General features: G+C 31.1%; 1 protein-coding gene across 1 annotated transcript; it reads left to right on the top strand.

The window, feature by feature from the left end:
* The first annotated feature begins 373 nt into the window (after nt 1-373).
* LOC103307898 lies at nt 374-1,831 on the top strand. The gene is made up of 3 exons (XM_008180349.1): nt 374-422; nt 696-1,095; nt 1,165-1,831. Exons 1-3 carry the CDS (start codon nt 374-376, stop codon nt 1,829-1,831), a joined length of 1,116 nt encoding a protein of 371 aa, XP_008178571.1.
* The last annotated feature ends 15,654 nt before the right edge of the window (nt 1,832-17,485 follow it).

Here is a 17,485-nt window from a genome sequence, read left to right as displayed (position 1 = left end):
TGGATGACTTGATGTTCGGAGCTGACACTATCGATGAGTGCTTTCGGCTCCAAAAACGGATAAGTGCAATTCTTGCTTCAGCAAAGCTACCGTTAAGAAAATGGTACTCGAATTCCTCTGAACTTCTAAAACACATAGGGAAGTCCAGCAACGACCCCCTATTTGCTTGCAGATTGGTGCTGAAGACATAGAGTTAAATCACTTGGACTCAGCTGGAAACCAGAAGCAGATGAATTTTGATTTTTTGTGCAACATGATCCTACAAAGGCAAGGAGTACCAAAAGATTGCTTTTGTCTGATTTAAACCGTATCTTTGACCCTTTAGGATTAATGTAAAGGGAAAAATAAAGGGAAAAATCTTTCTGCAACAGCTATGGCAGCTAAAGATGAGTGGGATAAAATACTTCCAACTGACCTAGCGAGTAGATTGGATAGGTTTTATCAGGAGCTCAAGGAGTTAAGTTCAATGGTTTAACGGTAAATTTCCGAGGAAATGTATTCCACACGTGAGTTCCCAGGTGGAAATTCATGGTTTCTGTGACGCATCTGAAGAGGCATACGGTTCCGCAATGTACATCCGAAGTAAAGATGAAATGGGTGCTGGCATTCTCGGCTACTTTGTGCCAGGACACGGGTGGCACCGCTAAAAGGGTCAAAAATACCTAGATTAGAGCTGAATGGTGCATTTATTCTAGCTCAATTGGCAAGGAAAACTGTCGAAGCATGGGGACTAAGTATTAAGGACATACAGCTATGGACTAGCTCTATGGTGGTTCTAGGCTGGTTCAAGAGCCAAATATCACGACTCAAAACTTATGTTGCAAATCGAATAAATCAGATTATGGAAATAACGGAATCCGAACAATGGAGGCATGTACGAATCGACGAAAATCCGGCTGACATACTATCTCAAGGAGTGACTCCAAGGGAGCTTCAAGATAAAGTTCTTTGGTGGTATGGACCTCACTGGCTCGCAGAAGAAGAGAATCAATGGATTCAGCACGCAGTACCATTAATATCAAAGGATCAGATGCCAGAGAGACGTCCAATCAAATTGGTATTGGTCGCAGTCAACTATTTGGATAAACTATTACAGTATTACTCAATTTGGAAAAGACTTGTTCGGGCAGTTGCTTGACTGAACAAATTCATTGAATTTCGAAGGGTGAAAAGAAGTGGGACCAACGTGACTCAATATTTGGTGGTATCTGAACTAAGATCAGCAGAAAATATATTAATTAAACGAACACAAGCTGACGAGTTTTCATTGCAACTCCTCGCAAAGCGTAAACAAAGAGAGATTCCCAAATGTAGCAAACTCAACAGATTACACCCATTACTACGAAAGGATGGCCCAATAGTGATAGGAGTAAGACTTGAAAATGCAGACCTTGATGAGAACCAGATACACCCAATTGTTCTACAAGCAAAACATAAGATAACAAGATTAATTTTTGAAGACCATCATCAAGCACTCCTTCACTGTGGGCCGCAAATGCTACTAGCAAAAGTTAGACAATGTTACTTGCCCCTGAGGGGTAGGATAATGGCTCATTCTACAGTTACACGCTGTATCAATTGCGTTCGTGCGAGACCAAGATTTGAAACCCCACTTATGGCTCCTTTACTAAAACAAAGAGTGCAAATGTCTCGTCCGTTTACAATAGCTGGTGTAGATTTTGCAGAGCCATTACAAATTCAAAGTGATATCCGTCGTGTCACAACAAAAAAAGGCAAGGATAGCGGTGTTTGTATGCTTTGCTACCAGAGCCATACACCTAGAACCCGTCGTAGGCTTAACGAGCGAAGCGTTCCTTGCAGCCTTACGTAGGTTTATGGCCAGACGTGGAAAAAGCACCAAGATTTACAGCGATAATGCAACAAATTTTGTGGGCGTGCAAAAAGAGCTAAAGGCATACTAAGACAGTGAGAGGTATATGAGAGGTATAACGAAGGAGTTCAATGGCACTTTAATCCACCATCGGCGCCACACTTCAGTGGCCTTTGGGAAAATGCCGTAAAAAGTACCAAGCATCACCTATTCGAGTAATCAAGGATAGCTGGCAGAATCTAGAGGAGTTGCTGACACTGTTATGCCAGATTGAGGCATGTGTAAAGTCAAAGCCTATGACCCCACTAAGTAGTGATCCAGGAGAACCCAACGCTCTTACGCCAGCTCATTTCCTCGTCGGGGGTCCACTGCTCCTACCATCTGAACTGAAATACCAAGTCAGATAGTTAGCAATCTCCGACGTTGGAAACACGTTCAAGGATTGATGCAGACTTTCTGGAGACGCTGACATAAGGAGTATCTACCCCAGCTTCAGGTTTGAGATCGATGGGTTACATCCAGGAAAACCTTGAGCGTAGACGATATAGTAGTTATAATGCAAGACTGCACACCACCCACCAAATGTAAATTAGGACGCATAATACAAGTACACCCAGGTAGCGATACACGGCCGCCGAAAACGCTTCAGTCCAGTTTCGGAGTGTTGTCGAAACACACACAATTACGTGCGCAAATCACTGGTTTTTTTTTTGGAAATAATTTATACATTTTATTTGTCGGCACGAATTGCCAAGACACTTAGACCAAGGCAATTAGTATTTATATTGTTTTATGTTGGTGGTAATCGCCACGTAAATTATATCATATTTTTTAGTGTGTGCAGTGTGCGCTTAACGTATATTACCTATTATTGTTTTATTAGCCTCGTGCGCTGATCGTTGCGGGCGTATTATTGTATTGTTGCGTTCGGCGCTAATCACCGCCTTTATTATTGTTCTGACATAGTGTGTGTCACGTATTATTATTATTGTTATATTTTTCTATTTTGTGTGTGTGTGAACCCTTTTTTTTATTATATAGCTAGGACCAGCTGGCCAGACTGCGCTCCACAAATTGTGAGTTATTTTATTATTATATTCTATTTTGGATTCATTATTATCACGCCAAAAGGGCCGTATAATCATTTTATTATATATCAAAACGGAAACAAAAAGTCCACCAAGAGGAAAAAAATATCTCCGCGGAACGAAATGTCGCACTAGGACATTATTCCATTTTAAGATTTTTTGATCTGTGATTGATTATTTTGAAAAAGGAACAACATGTTAAGAGAAACAAAATATCACCTTACCAAAATCTATAGGCTATAACGCTTTGTCTTCATGGCTCATGTGATGTCTATAGGTGCACTCCAAACTAATGACCCATAATATCTTAAATTCAATTTTGTCGACACCCCTACTTATGGTGAGATACGAATGTACGATGGCATACAATTAAACGTATAAGTAATAGTAAAACAGATATTGTTTACATTTAATTAATTATATTGTTTTAAATATAATTAGGTATTGTCGTATTGAATATTCTGCAGTGACATATGAATTAATAATGAGACAAACATAAGTATAACATATATTTTTTTTACAAGAAATTTACAATCTATAGATTTAAACACAATAAGTATAATCTGAGATTAGAATAAAAAAAAACATTATGAGTTTGCGTGAATAATAGGAGACAACCATTAATAGCACTTAGCTTGGAAGTGTAAGACATATATAAAAAAAATAGTCACGATTCAAAGTGTGTTTTCTCGATTAGTTTTACGTGACGAAGACTGGTCGATAGGTAATTCTGATGGTATTAACAGCTATTATGTATGAAGGTACAGTTGAATAATTTAGAATACGTGCGTCCATTAGGCACATACTTATATACTATACTTACCCACATATATTCCCGTTATATTTTATAAAAACAAATAACATTTCATGTGTTTTTATCGAAGAATTAGTTTTCAATCGTTGAATTGTCATTCCATATAAATATATATAAAAACGACTAGTTATGATTTTAAACAAGTACAGGATGCGTACGTCGACAAAGCATAAAACAAATAGACATTGAAAAAAATAGTCCGGATAAAAGCAAAGAACTATATATATACTATATGAACTATTATTTATAAATCGTATTATAAATTACAGGTCTGTCGCGTCGTCCACACGCATATAGAAATATATTATCCAAATAGAAGAAATTTGCAATCTATACATTTAAGTACAATAAGTTTAATGTGAGATTAGAATAATAAAAAAAAAAACATTATGAGGTTGCGTGAATAATAGAAGACACCCATTAGTAGCACTTAGCTTGGAAATATAAGACATAAAAAAAAATAGTCACGATCCAAAGTGTGTTTTCTCTGTTAGTATTACGTCACGAAAACTTGTCGGTAAGTAATTTTGATGGTATTATCAGCTATTATACATGTAGGTACAGTTGAATAATTAACGATATGCGCGTCCATTAGGCACATACTAATATACTGTAATTAGCTACATAAATTCCCGTTACATTTTATAAAAAAAAAAATAACAGTTCATGTGTTTTCATCGGAGATTTAGTTTTCATTAACTATAAGAAAAATACAAAAACGGATAGGTATGGTTTTCAACAATTCAGGATGCGTACGTCGACAACGAATAAAATAAATTGACATCGAGAAACATCGTCCAGATAAAAGCCAATAACTATATATATACTAATATGTACTATTATTTATAAATCGTATAATTACAGGTCCGTCACATCATCCACACGCATATAGGTATATATTATCCAAATTCAACGACTGAAACATAGTTTATAGCTTATACTTTGTAGTAAAATCACGAATGGATTACATTCGTTAAGTACTTACCTACGTACTATACGTCTAATATTAAAGCGTCCATGAGTCCGTGACGTCATAAAAAGTGTATCGCAGTTGAATAATTTAGGATACGCACGTCCATTAGGCACATAGATACTAATATACTATAGGTACTCACCTACATATATCCCCGTTACATTTTACAAAAAAAAAAAAATAACATTTCATGTGTTTTTATCAGAGAATGAGTTTTCAATCGTTGAAATGTCATTGCATACCATATAGGTAAAGTATAGTCATTAACGATATGAAAAATACAAAAACGACTAGGTATGGTTTTAAACAAGTACAGGATGCGTACGTCGACAAAGAATAAAATAAATTGACATCGAGAAACATCGTCCAGATAAAAGCCATGAACCTTATATATACTATATTATGTACTATTATTTATAAATCGTAGATAAACCACAGCCGCACACCTCGTAAAATGAGTCCGCTGCTCCACGCATTTAAACTTAAAAGTTAAAATACTTATAATATACTCAACAAAAGTATTAAATTAAAAATGTTATATTGTAAATTCTGAAATGATTTCAAATTATGTAAAATTTATAATCGACATACTAAAAAGCCAGGATATTTTGTCAAAGAGTAGTTTCATACATGTGTAAAAAATTACAATCTTATATTCTTATATACCTCATAAAACATATAATAGTACCTTCGTCCGCTCTGAGGGAGATAAATATATTTAATAAACACGTAGTTTTTGGCAAAACATTTAATAATACAAAAAATGTATTCATCAAACCGTCTTAAATCGTCAAATGAGGAAGTTATCGACACCTGCTATAAGAGCTTATTAAAATTCTCTTTTTGGTGATCACTATAACGAATACTGCACAAAAGGATAATTAAATAAGGTACAAGAGGATTTATACTATACAACTCTAAGGTTACTTTACTCTCGAACAACTGACCGCGATAACGAGTACCTACTGGATGTTCGAGGGTGAGATCTCTTTAACCTAAACAAAGTCTTACTCTTTCTCGACTGACCGCGATAAAGAGTACTGGACGAGAGAGTAAGCTCTATAGTGTCTTGTTACCTTTCCCAAAAGTGTAATTCACCACAAACGACCCCGTACGCACACGTGAAATAGATAACTCTAAAATGGGAATAAAGAAAAAAAGTAACGCTTTAAATAATAAATTTGAAATATAAAAAGAAATGGTGTTTTCAAAAACAAATAATAATTAAAAAATGAAAGAGTTGTCGTTAACAACGGTACCTCGTCAATAATCGAACAGCCCCGCTCCCGTAGTTGCTGTTGCCTTAAGTAGCCATTGATATTTTGTTGACTCGGCATCCTTGACGTCTGCTTCGTATGTGGTCATTTAATTTGTGAGCTTTATGATATTATAATATGTATAATAAGTGTTTTTGTTATGTATAATATACTAAATATACAACAGTACCCATATGACTATATTCAAGTTTATTGCTTCATTGAAATGTTAACAATGTACATACCTATTATAGACATTACACTTCATTCGTCGAGTTTGAGTTTTTTTTCGAATATCCTGTGTTTGAAATTTTCTGCTGACTCCTGAGCATTTGTCAAGTCAATGCCCGAAATAAATTTGGTTATGATTTTGTCGTACCCTTTGTGTGTGCATCTAAGTGTACAATATCAAGTACAAAATGATTTTCTTATGATTTGTCTTAATAATTTTTAGCAATTTAAAAAACCTATCAAACCCGTGGCAGCAATAATGGTAATAGATAATATTTCTTTGGTATAATGTTGTGCCAAACAGCTAACAATAAGTAATAATATCACGTGTAAGAAGTAATTATCACACACGTACAGATTAGTGACTCTTGTATTAAAATATAATATGTTATATTTATTTAAAATGTATTATTCATAATATATGTTATATATTAATAATTACAAAGACGCATCTTTGATGTAAAAATCCTAAAAATATTTTATTTTTTGTTTTTCTCTCTCGGTCTATAAAAATAATATTATTTATGACGAGCCAAGTGGGACAAAATAATGCTGTAGAACTGCAGTCCCACTAACTATATTCGTCTAGACTCTAATATAATTAAATAGCGGTGAGAACGGAGGAAAAATTTATAAAAAAAAGTCATCACAATAATACGTAAGTATGTAATATTATGTATATAACAATATAGGTACCGACAATTATGCACTCCTCTTCGAGTAACCATTTGAAAATGGATGTATTCAGTCGAGAACAAGCAATGACGCGAAATATATGACCTGAGAACTGAACGTAAACCAATCGATCGAAGGTTCGCATTATTATTAAATTAATTATAGTTATTAAAATGATTATTTAACGAGATAATGAAAGTAGTTGTTGAATAGCCACGTGACGTCGTAGAGCCGACGAGTGATCACCCGCCCATTTTTATGTGTAAAAGTAGTTAGATTTACACACTGATTTTTATAACTTACGATAGTATTTTCAGATTTTTTTTTTACTCTAAGTATATTTATGTGCGTAAGACGTTTGTGTGATTTAAAATTTAATATATCCCACACAGCATTTGGGAAATGATAATATTTTGTGAATATTTTGAAGTGCTTGAATAATGAATATTTGACGAATAATATTGTATAAATATATTATTCTCATGATAACAAAATATTGGACTATATGGTTGCACAAAAATTTTAGCTTAATATTTTTATGTTTCCATGAAAATTTTTTTACAAAATATTTTTCAAATGTGAACTTCTTGGCCAAAAAATATAAATAAAATATTTCCTTATTATTCACGCACATTTTTCAAATATTTTGACAACTATATTGTTTTTCTGAAAATATTTTTACCATAGTGCGAAATATTAAAATGCTGTGTGGGATCTGGTTATTGTACATATATTAAAAGTTATAATTAAGTGAAATTATTTAATTCACGACTTGCGTTGTATAACCAACCGTATAAACCAATTTTTATGAAATTTACTATAATATTTTATATACTATAAAAAAATTAGAAAGTATTCAAAACTATAATCACACCAATGTAATAAACACAAAAAAAACATTTAAGGTTACATAAAATAAATTGTTTATTCGTTATAAAATATGTATTTAATAGCATCAGGAAACCAACATTACAAAACAATTACATAATAATCTTTCCGAAACGTCCATACACTAAAAAATGCCCATTTATGGATACACAACATGAATAAGCTCACATGAGCAAATGAAACAATGAATTCTGACGTTACTTGATAACAATAGAGTGGGGATAAAACAATCGCTTCCTTATATAAACGCCACGCACAGATAATAGACTCAGTACAGTAGTACACTCAGCGGAACACGACAGATGAACATAGACGACCACGTCGACGGCGCCCGCATTGAAACCACACAAAACCGACCAGTTTTTCTTTTGACACGAAATTAATTTTTCTTTGCAAAGTTAACTTAGTATTGCGTTTGTTCTAACACCAGGATATTGTAGTGTAAATCGTTAAGTGTTAGTAACGTGCATCGACTGATACCAATCAGAGACGTACACATTCCGACGACAGTCTGCACGTCCTGCTCACAACAACAAGAGGTAAGTGAATATAATATAATATGTTTTACAATCGAAGACAAATTATCGATTCGGTACTCAACTAATAATATTCAGTAGTAGGAAAGAAATTACGATAGACTCGCCATCTTAATAATCTGCCGCAATCTTAAAAATCCCCCATACTCTCCATCACTTTGTGATGGAAATCTTTGTTTATAAATGGTTGCTATTGGTTATAGGAGAAAAAATTAATAGAAATTAATTTATTGTTGGTGGCCATAAGTTATTCAGACGGAATGCATCAAATTTAATTTTCGCACATTGTCAATGAAGTTGGCTGAGTTGCACATATAGCAGGTGGATTTCTTACTTCATATGTTGTTGTAAATTGTAGGCGATAATAATATTATCTACATCTCTATTTATAATAATATGTATGTTATTGACTTTATAACAAGTTCTTTTAATTTCAGCCCCATTAACACAAATTAAAGGTTTATCACAACTAAGATTGAGTTCAGTTTTTATTTCAATAAGCTTTAAGGAATTTAATATTTTCCTAGGTACAACATTAATTGTGCTACAGAAAATTTCCATACTAAATATTTAATTCAACTAGAATTGTAAAAGAGGATCTTGCTGATATTATTGACATTTTTTGTTTTTCTTCGTACCTCATTGATCATATGTGAAAAACAGAACCATGTTCTTTTTACCATTGAGGAATAATTAGTAAGAAGATCGTTTTTATTAAATTTTAAAAAAAGTTCATTTATTTCTCCTACGACAGTCTCTAATAAAAAAACAAATATCTTCTTCGAGTGAGGTTGACAATGCAATATCTAAGACTCTAATAAATAAGGGTCCCAAATTGGCTCACCTATTGGCTCAAAATCATCGATAAGTAAACCCAAAATACCTGATGAAATATAATATTTCAGGTACCGATTATTTAATTTTCCTTAAATTTATATGATCCATAGATTTCATGCATTGTTTATTGTCTTCTGGTCCATAATCGAAAGCAGATATTTTGTGACTTAATTATTTTAAGAGAAAAAGTTGTAATTCTTTTGAGCGGCTTTCTAAACTAAAACTCTTAATGTATTTAGCACAGCCTTCCAACAAATCATGAATAATATACTATACAACATAATAATCAAATTCAAATATAATGTTATATTAATAAAATTAATTATATTTTTTAAATGAATACCTTATTCATTTTAATAGAATATTTTATTTTTTTTTTTTTGACTTTTTTCCAACTTTTTTCAAAATGGACTTTTTGATAGATTACCTTGTTATACATATATAACATGTATGTATTGTATGTTTACAGACGCTCACCCGACACATTGCGACACGTACGAAATCAGGAGTACCTCTTGGGATATTTACACAACTTTTGCTGTACCTACGTGCCAATAAAAATGAAATCAATGGGTTCTGGGTTTTTTTACATATCTTTAGCAATTGCATTGTATTCACCCAATGTTTCCACGCACTGTGGAAACGATGAACAGATCGACGATTTAAAAATGGCGTTATTAACACAGGAATCTGCTTACACGGTATTGACGACACTGAGCGCAATACCAGTAACCGGTGCGACGTTAGCGTTCGCACAAATGTTGATGTCCGGTCGGTTTGCTTTGCATTTAAATGAAGTATTTGAAGAAATGGAAAGTTCATTGAACATGAATCATACTGAATACGGAAGGTGTCAAAAAAACATCGAAGACGCAATAACATCAAACACAGTCTTAAAGCCAACTAGTTTTGGGTTCGCTCTGACGGCATTTATACCGGGTATCGGTATGACATTATTAGCTCCCAGGTTATATACATCGATAGCTACTATGTTACTCATAAGACAAAGATTAGAATTTTGGCAAGATAACGGTTGTCAATATGCTACAACAAGAGATTGTAATTTATAGGTGAATCAATAAATGTATATTAATGATATGATTTAAATATTATTTGATTGTAAACCATAATAATACCTATATATTAGTTTTATAATAAAATGAAACATATTCTAAATTATACCGTGTTATGTTGATTTTATTTATTAAAAAACTATCTGTTAGAAGTTAGTGAACCTATTTTTTGCATGTGTATTATTATCTAGTTGATGTAGTTGATGTACAACACTGGTTCCGCTGCGGAACACGGCAGATCAACACAGATGACCACGTCCACGGCTCCTGCAGCAAAAACACACAACACTGATCAGTTTTTCTTTTGACACGAAATTAATCTTTCTTCACAAAGTTAAATTACTATTGCATTTGTTCTAACACTAGGATATTGCAGTGTAAATCGTAAATAGTTAATAAAGTGCATCGACTCATACCAATCAGACATACACATTTCAACGAGAGTCTACACATCTTGCTCACTACAACACGAGGTAAATTAATATACAAATTATCAATTCGGTACTCAACTTAATAATATTCAGTAGTAGAATAAAAATTACGATACGCGTGCCATCTTAACTAGTTACACCCTTTATAATCTGCCGCCTTGCTGCGCATTTGCCCTACTCCCCATCTCTTCGTTATTTTATACCAACAATTATCTTTAACGATTGAAATTGTTGTGTTAATCTAGACATTTTTACCCACCGTTCGGACTTCGGCTCTATGACGACACACGCATATTTTCAAACGCCTGTATCTCATTGAATGATTTGTGTTTAAGTGTGAGACCCACGCCGTATTTCTTAGCAGTCTTGAGCCCAGATCACAAAAATAATGTCTAGATAAGATAAAGATAATTTCGTAAACAAATATCTAGATTCAGATTCAGATGCTAATTTTTAATTTTATCTAGATAAAGATACATAAGATACATGTTTTTTTATCTAGATACCATAATATGTATATTATTTTTGTATTCTAATTTTTTATGGCCATTAATTTTAATAAACAATTTTTCTATGAAATTCCTTTTTAATTGTTAAACAATGATTTATTTCTATGTACCTACTTTTTAATTCAACTCAAACTAAACATGAAGATACTGTAAGTCTTATTAATTTTTATCAATCATCACTAATTGGGAACTTATATTATGTTTTTAAGAAGTCTTAACTCCAAACTCTGAACCTAAAATAATTATTATCCTAATTTAATAAATAATAATTGCATACAAGTATCATTAGGATGAAATCTATTTAAAAATAGAATTATATGTAATAAATTAGAAAAAAACAATTGGTTAAAACTTTCTTAAATGATCTAAACATTGCAATATCAAAACAAACTTTTTAATTATCAATAAACTTCAATAACATTTTGGAATTGTAAGATATAAATAGGTTCATAAGTTTAGTATCTTAACTAAAACAAAATTCCAATTATATGATGTTTAAATATAATACTTATAATTTAAAATATCAATCTAACAAATAATATTTAAAAAAAAAATTAATTTTAAAATGTACATTACAAATTATTTTAAAAGAAATCAGTTGACAGTACTTAATTTATAAGTTGTACCTTATTCTTATTTGATTTGCAGCATGGTAGCATTTCAAATGTCTTGTCACTAAGACGATTTTTTCTAGGAGTTAAAACTTGCATTGCTCCACTGAAGAGTCTTTCCACGGGGGCTAATGATGGAATAGTAGTGTTTAATTTTAAAAAAACTTGTTTTACAATAGAACGGTTTTCCAACATACAGAGGTCCTTTTTTTAGAATTAAAAAAATTCAATGCTTGGACACGGGAAACATTAGTAGATCTAAAATTATCTTTTTTTAGTGGTCCATCGGAGAATGATGTGGATTCGTTATTATTTTCTTGTAAACATGAGTAAAATTCACCATCACTCAAATCACTATCGCTTTCAGAGATTGCTTTAGTTAGTTTTTGAATAGAATACATATGATAACATTCGTCCAAAAATTGTTTTTTGCATATATCCATATAACGAGGTGATATCCAATTTAATTTAAATTTAGGATGACTAATTGAGGCTAGAATGAAACATCTACTCTTAGGCAATGATAGGTCAAATAAATAGTTAAATCTTTTTTCTAAACTATGAATGATATTAAAACATAATGGTCTGCAGAATTTTAAATTTTCCAACATAATTAAAGAGCGGTGTGGTACCTGAATAATAGGCACAACATAGTTTAAAAAACCTTTTTTTTCACACTGAATTTTATCAATTTTATCATCGCCGTGCAATACTCCTCTAAAAAAGTCCACTTATTTTTAATCATTTTTGTTAACTTCAATTCTTCAAATATTTTAACTATTTCTGTTTTGCGTATCAAATTTTTTTTGATGCCTCAAATAGTGAGTTCCATCTGGTCACTACCGGAACAGGAAACTTGCAGCCACATACTTCTAAAACTTTATCAGCTGCAACTGTGCTCTTCATACAAATATTCCAAAAACTTGACAATTTTTGAAATGTTGATTCAGACATTGTTTTGTACTTATTATTTTCAATGGTAGAAATATCATGAGTTGCAATTAAATTTAAGCTGTGTGCATAACAATTAATATGTGGAGGCAAAAATAAACTATTGTTACTTGTTTCAAGTCGTTCTGGGTTTGAGAGTACAATATCAAGATTCATCATCTATTTCGCTATTAGAGCTACTTACATCATCATCTTCAATAAAATTACCCACAGTAGTTGAATTCGATTGAAGTTCAGCAGGTAATGATTTTGAAAATGTTCGAAAAGATGTAACCAAAATTGCTTGCATTTTTCTGTTAAAGTATGGATTATTTTCAAAAGATCTATTCTATGATAATTATTATCAGTTATATATGTCATAACCTCGACAATATTAAGATAACCATGACTTCCTTTCATCCGCTTGCATCCAAAAATGAATGATTCCCGTTGGTATGTGTTGTCATGAATGACATGACATGTCATACCTAGAATAAAACAATTTTATTAATTAGTTATTACTTATTTCATAAATATTTTGTATCATTTTAGATATTTTAGATTACCAGATAATCAATGATTAATAACATTATATTGGCGTTACTAGAATCAAAATTCTATGGTAGCAAAAAAAAATATTTACAATAAATTACCTTCCATTTATTTTCCCAAAAGTAGAAAACCATCACTATTTTACATAACATAATTATATTTAGTATATTTATAATTTTAACTGAACTTGATTATATTATTAGATACATATATTTAATCAGTGATTACTTACCCGTGTAACTCTTAATGTTTGTGCTAAATGTCTGCAGTCGTACAAATATAGTTATGCTTTTTGATTAAATCCGTCAACATCTCCACATACGCTGTATAGGTAGATTTTAAATGGGATCGCATTTGTCTTCGATTGGGAATCATAGAGGTGTCTTTTAATCCAGTTAACCCAATTATTAATTCCCGAAAAGCCTTTTTTTTCACATGTAATTAATGGACGCATTTCATTGACAATATAGTTAAACACTAATTCTTTAATCTGAAATAATATATTATTTTATTTTATTAAATAAATTATTGAGTTCAATAAAAAGGTCCACTGTATTAGACCAATACAATTTTATGTCTTAGAATATATCTAAGACTTAAATGAATTAGTTATTAACATGAAACCATATTATTGTTGTTGACTTTTTAATGTCAATACATTTAAGACTATGATGACTACTTATGTATTTTGTATGGGTAATTGTCAAGAATTTTAATAGATTCTAGTATATTAATATAATATTAAACATACATGGACATAGATTAAATTATTAATAAGGAATACCTTTTGTTTTGAAACTTTATTTGAAGAAACATCATTAATCATAATTTTTGTCTGAGTGATATTTGATGACTGATTTTTATCCCTTCTCGCATCTTCAACTTTTGGCATCAAAAAACTATGCTTTTTCTACAAAAAAAGAAATACAACTTTAGGTTTAGGTAGCTAATTAAATAACCATTTAAAAGTTTTGAATTGATATAACTAATCGACAAGATAATAAAATACTTTATAGGAATGTAACAATGTTTTACAAATTATTGTTTGACTATTATACTAGTAATTAATAAAATGTTATTTTTTTACAATTAAAAGTTTGCTAAACCGGTCAAATTGAAAAAATAATATTGAATAATAAATACCTAAATAATTAAAATACATGTAGGTACTGTAGTCTGTAGATACATGGATGAGATTTTAATAATAAATGTTTGCACTTGAAAAACCGATAGAAAATATAAACAGTACCTATACCTACTACCTAGTATTAAATAATTATAATTTAATGTTGTACTATTTAACAAATGTTGTACTTGTATTTACTTTAATATGGCTTAACAAGTTCCCACTGGATGCTGTGATGCACTTACAATTTATGGACAATATTCACACGAAACCGTTAATTTCTCACCATTTATTGTCATTAACCTGTTAAAAGCATTAAACAAATATTTAAATTTGGGTACATTTGTTGAGGGAATTTGTTGAAGTTCTTGTGGTGATGTATTTGCCACAACACTAACAGGAACATTAGGATCACCAACATTTTCATGAATACGTGCTTTTTTCGGTTTAAGCTCTGATGTTTTAGTAATACTAATATATCGCTCCATTAAAAAAAATACAATTATTTATATAAAGAGGTAAGCTAAGCTAAGGTAATATGGAGTTATAATATGTAAAAACGTTCAAGGTTGAAGGTTCAACGTTGAGCAATGACTGCGGGTGTTCGTTATTGGATAAGAATATAATATTATTGTTTACAAAGTGCCTTTAATAAATATTATTATGTTCTAAGCTATTTATGTTCGATTTACCATCCGGACATCGCCTCACCATCCAAAAATCAAGATAATAATATTATTATAACGTGAAGTTGTGAACGTCCAGTGGGACAGTGCCGAATTCCGAAGACTATACTATACTATAATTTATAATATTATACTATAACTATATAGAGTATACACTTGCGGTCATGCCTCATAATAGAATATCTCCATTACGATTTACGAGTTCACGATATAATGTGTGCTGCTGGACGAGGGATTTACACTTTTACGTAATTGCAATATTATTTAGCTTTATATAAATAGACAAGAGCGATATTATTTCATTGAAACCATTTCTAGTAATCAACATTACACGAAATACCTAATTATAAATAACAAAGAACAAACACATTCTTGTCAGCGATACTGTGCCGAGAAACTATACCTTATATTGGCTATATCAACACAGTTACTGCTATGAAAAAAATAAATATATTCACGTTTATTTTCAGGAATATTGTAATAATATTTTGTTTGATAAATGATAAGATAAAATTAAAAATTAAAAGTACCAAACTACCAACAAATCAATCGAAACTAAAAATTATTTATTTATCTAGATAGGTATACAGTTTATCTCAGATGACAATTAGATACCTAATATTTTATTTATCTAGATGAGTTAAAGATGCTGTAGTTTTATCTAGATACATTTATCTAGATACTGCTCAACACTCTTTCTCAGACAATGACATATCTTAAATCTTAGCAAACTTGTTTTTAGTGTTGTGATGTTCTTAAAGGCATTGTCAATATTGCGGAATTTTACCTGCACGGGATACGTTGAATAGTACTATTACAACTATTTACAAGGCATTTTCATCATTGACATCGTAACATAAATTAAAGATGCGGGAAATCGATTTTATGATAAATTATATCTTGCAATTTAACGTTGTTCAGGGACTGCAAGACGGTACAATGTACACTGTAGGCTGTAGAGTAGCAAGTTAAAATGATAAAAATGTATAAACACAATACCTATACGTATGTTTTTAAAAACCTTATTATATTATCTACCTGTAATTACCAAGTAATATTTTGTTCTAAAATATCTTTCCCCATTACCCGTATTATTATTACTTTTTCAAAAAATATTTACGAAGTTTCAACTTTGAACTAAATAAATTCATATACGTCTTAACAAAATGAATATTCATTTTTGCAAAAACATTGTATTTGCAAACCGATTTTTCAAAAATTATCTGATAGTAAATAATAAGAAGATCATTTTTACGAAATTTTAACTAAAGTTCATTTATTCCTCCTACGTAAGTCTCTACTACCAAACAATTATTTTCTTCGAGTGATATTGACAATTCAATATCTAAGACTAATAAGTCCCAAATTGGCTCACCTATTGGCACAAAATCACTGATGAGAAAATCCAAAATACCCGATGAAATATAACATTTCAAGTGTAGATTATTTAATTTTTCCAACTTTTATATGATCCATTGATCTCATTCATTGTTTGTTGTGGTCTAGTCCACAATAGAATGCAGATATTCTGTCTTTTAATTATTTCAAGGAGAAAAGTTATGTTTTTTAAATAAATATTAAATTAAAAGTTACAATAAGGCCAGTTATTATTTATTTCAGTGATTATTAATATATTGCAATTTTAACAGGAAAAGCTTGGAACACCATCCATTTGATATTTTATGTATCTACGTGATGAAAAATACTGAAAGAAATAATTGATCTTTGTTACTTTTTTAAACTTGTTTGTCACTAGCCTCAGTCTGTACCCTTTTCCTTTTTCCTCGGCTGTAGGGAGTGAAATGTAGGTTGTTTCAGTTTTATTTGAGTCTACTTCAAGCAATCGTTCTTTCCATCTAGATTTATGTTTTAAGACATATAGATGTTCCAATCTATTATGTGATATTTGGACGACGGTGTCTTATTTATCATTTTTATACGAACATCAACAATATTAAAGTCAATACATAAAATTGTAATTTTGTTATATATTTCCACAACCATGTTTAAAGAATGTAAGCTATTTGTTATATCTTATCTCAATAAATCTGAATTTAAGTTATTATGATTGTTATATTTATCACATAAACATCAGATTAAAAAGTTGTAAACTAAATGTTTTTAAATTACCAATTTCAGTGCTAACTGTTAATATTATCAACACATATATTGCCACTTCATTTGTGTTTATCTAAATCTTCTAGCATAACACATTTCCAATATGCACTGTGTGACTGTTATAAGTTATAAGCCTAAATAGAAAAGGAGTTTTTCTGGTATTCCCGATTGTCTTTCAATTTTAGATAGGAGATAACCTGAAAAGATGAATCAGAAGTGATATATTTTCGCTAAACGACTAGAACCATATAGTTTTCATTTACCTACTGGATTCAATGAGAATTCGTCCATATCTTTGTCTCTGTGGCATGGTTACGGTA

Source organism: Acyrthosiphon pisum, chromosome X (genome assembly GCF_005508785.2).
Source record: "Acyrthosiphon pisum isolate AL4f chromosome X, pea_aphid_22Mar2018_4r6ur, whole genome shotgun sequence".
Taxonomy (NCBI): domain Eukaryota; kingdom Metazoa; phylum Arthropoda; class Insecta; order Hemiptera; family Aphididae; genus Acyrthosiphon; species Acyrthosiphon pisum.
Note: the sequence above shows the minus strand (reverse complement) of the source record. Positions and strands in the feature narration are given on the sequence as shown.